General features: G+C 38.5%; 1 protein-coding gene across 1 annotated transcript; it reads right to left on the bottom strand.

Annotated features, from left to right (window-relative positions):
- Positions 1–356: 356 nt before the first annotated feature.
- LOC145011110 (uncharacterized) lies at positions 357–2,118 on the bottom strand. The gene is made up of 3 exons (XM_078969748.1): positions 1,740–2,118; positions 1,226–1,380; positions 357–1,097 (listed from the first exon to the last, which is right to left on the bottom strand). Exons 1-3 carry the CDS (start codon positions 2,116–2,118, stop codon positions 357–359), a joined length of 1,275 nt encoding a protein of 424 aa, XP_078825874.1.
- Positions 2,119–2,421: the final 303 nt, after the last annotated feature.

Genomic DNA, 2,421 nt, shown 5'->3' with positions numbered 1-2,421 from the left:
CTTGGAGACTGAGGAAGAAACTTAGTTCACGATTCATACTCATTTGGAATTGACTAACCATTAATTTGGAAAAATCAACAACCATTATTGAATCTATGGATCCAAAAATGATATCATCAACATATATTTGGATAATCATGAGATTCTTTCCATTTGATCTTCGGAAAATGGTAGGATCGAGAATTACTGTTTGAAAACTAGAACGCTTGAAAAAATCGGTGAGAGTCTTGTACCAGGCATGCAGAGTTTGCTTGAGGCCATAAACAACTTTTTGGAGTTTGTAGCAATAATTTGGATAAGAAGGATTGAAAAAATCGGGAGGCTGTTGAAGATACACTTCAATAACCAGTTCACCATTAAGAAAAAGCACTTTTGACGTCCATTTGGTAAACTTTAAAGCCTTTGTGAGCTACAAGAGCAAGAAATATTCTGATTGCTTCAAGATGGGCAACATGAGCAAAGGTCTTGTCATAATCAAGTCCTTTAATCTGTGTGAATCCTTTGGCCACCAATCTTGATTTGTTTCGAATGATAACTCCATTGTCGTCTAGCTTGTTTCGGAACACCCATATCGTACAAACAATGGGGTGATCCTGAGGAGGAGGGACGAGAGCCCACATTTCGTTTCGGTCAAATTCTGCCAACTCTTCTTGCATGGCTATAATCCAATAATCATTTTCTACTGCTTCCTTAACGGATTTTGTTGCAACCATTGAGATAAATTCCAAGAAATGACATTCATTTTGGATGTTGGTGGCTGAACGAGTTTGAATACCGGCGTTTAGATTTCTAATAACTTGGTTCGGAGGATGATCCTTGGTCCAGATGTGTAGTTTCGGAATCTCTTCTATAGTGGATGATCTGACGTCAACAACAGGGTTGTGTTGCTCCCCCTGAGCAACTTGAATTTCAGGATCATGTTCACCCTGAACTTCTGAATCGGAGATATCAACGTCATTTTCGTCTAGAGAGTCAAAGAAGTTGGGATTGCCATTGTTGTTGTTAGGAATAGGATCCAATTCAAAAAATTGATCTACTTCATCTTGGAATCCTTCATCATTTGATTCAAGAAAGGGAAGACTATCCTCCACCTCAACCTAAGAAGATTGAATCGGTTCAGAATTAAGCGGAGGAAATGTGGGAGATGGACTAGAAACTTTTGTGTGATTGGAGCTATAATTGATGAGGATTGTCTTGATCAAGATTCTGAATCAAGAGCTATTACATATGGTTCAAACAGACTTTCAAAATCGACTTCATGAATAATTTGAGGATTCGCACATCCTGGCGATGAAGCATCGGACTCCATGATGGGGGCTGTGACATGGATTGGGCCATAATTATGAACATAGTTGTCATTGAAGGTCACATCAAGGCTTTCTTCAAGAACACAAGTTCAATGATTTAGAACTAGTTAAGCTTTTGATTTTGTTGAGTATCCACGAAAGATTCATTCATCGTCTTTGGGTTGAAACTTTCTGAGTTGATCACGATTGTTTTTTATAAAGCACTGACAGCCAAAGACATGTAGAAAATAGATACTCAGCTTACGACCATTTATGGCTTAGTACGGTGTCATATTGAGGCATCGATTGATGATGCTTCGATTCTGAGTGAAGCAAGCAGTGGAAACAGCTTCAACACAGAGATAAAGTGGATGATTTGCAAAATTGAGCATCGATCGAGCAACTTCAACTAGTTTCAACTAGTGTAGAGAGCTGAGAAATTATTGTCAATACCTTTCTCGGAGAGGAATTTCTTAGTGGTGACATTGTGAAACTCCGAACCATTATCATTTCGGATTCGTCGAACCGGTAGTTTGTCGAGAACTTCAATTCCTTTGATAAAGTTGATAAGTTCCAAGACTGTCTCAGATTTCAGCCTAAGAAAGAAAACCCATGTGAAACTTGTAAAATCAACAATCACAAGAATATACTTTTTGTGATTTAGACTTTCAACAGTTGAAGGTCCACAAAGATCAATATGCAGAAGTTCTAACGCCTCCGACATAGATTTTTCAATAATAATTGGATGGCATTTCTTGGATTGCTTCCCACACTCACACGTAACGCACAAATGATCATTTTCAAACTCAAGGAATGGCAATCCTCTGCCCATTTCACCGAAAACAAGATCATGCGTATATCGAAAGTTTAGATGAGCAAGCCTTCAATACCATAACCAACTGACATCAGGAACTGCCTTTGAGAGTAGACAGAGTTGAGGCTTGCCAATAATCATGTTGATGTCAAGAGGATACACGTTCTTATTGCGATTTGAATTGATCAGACATTCTTTCCGGTCTTCAGACATGACATAGCTATGTTTCCTACGAAATTTAATTCGATGATTTGCATTAGTATGTTGAGCCAAACTAATTAGGTTATGCTTCAGGTCGGCTACGTATGCGACATTTGTGAC

The sequence above is a fragment of the Lactuca saligna genome, chromosome 1, assembly GCF_052625555.1.
Source record: "Lactuca saligna cultivar CGN05327 chromosome 1, ASM5262555v1, whole genome shotgun sequence".
Lineage (NCBI taxonomy): Eukaryota > Viridiplantae > Streptophyta > Magnoliopsida > Asterales > Asteraceae > Lactuca > Lactuca saligna.
Note: the sequence above shows the minus strand (reverse complement) of the source record. Positions and strands in the feature narration are given on the sequence as shown.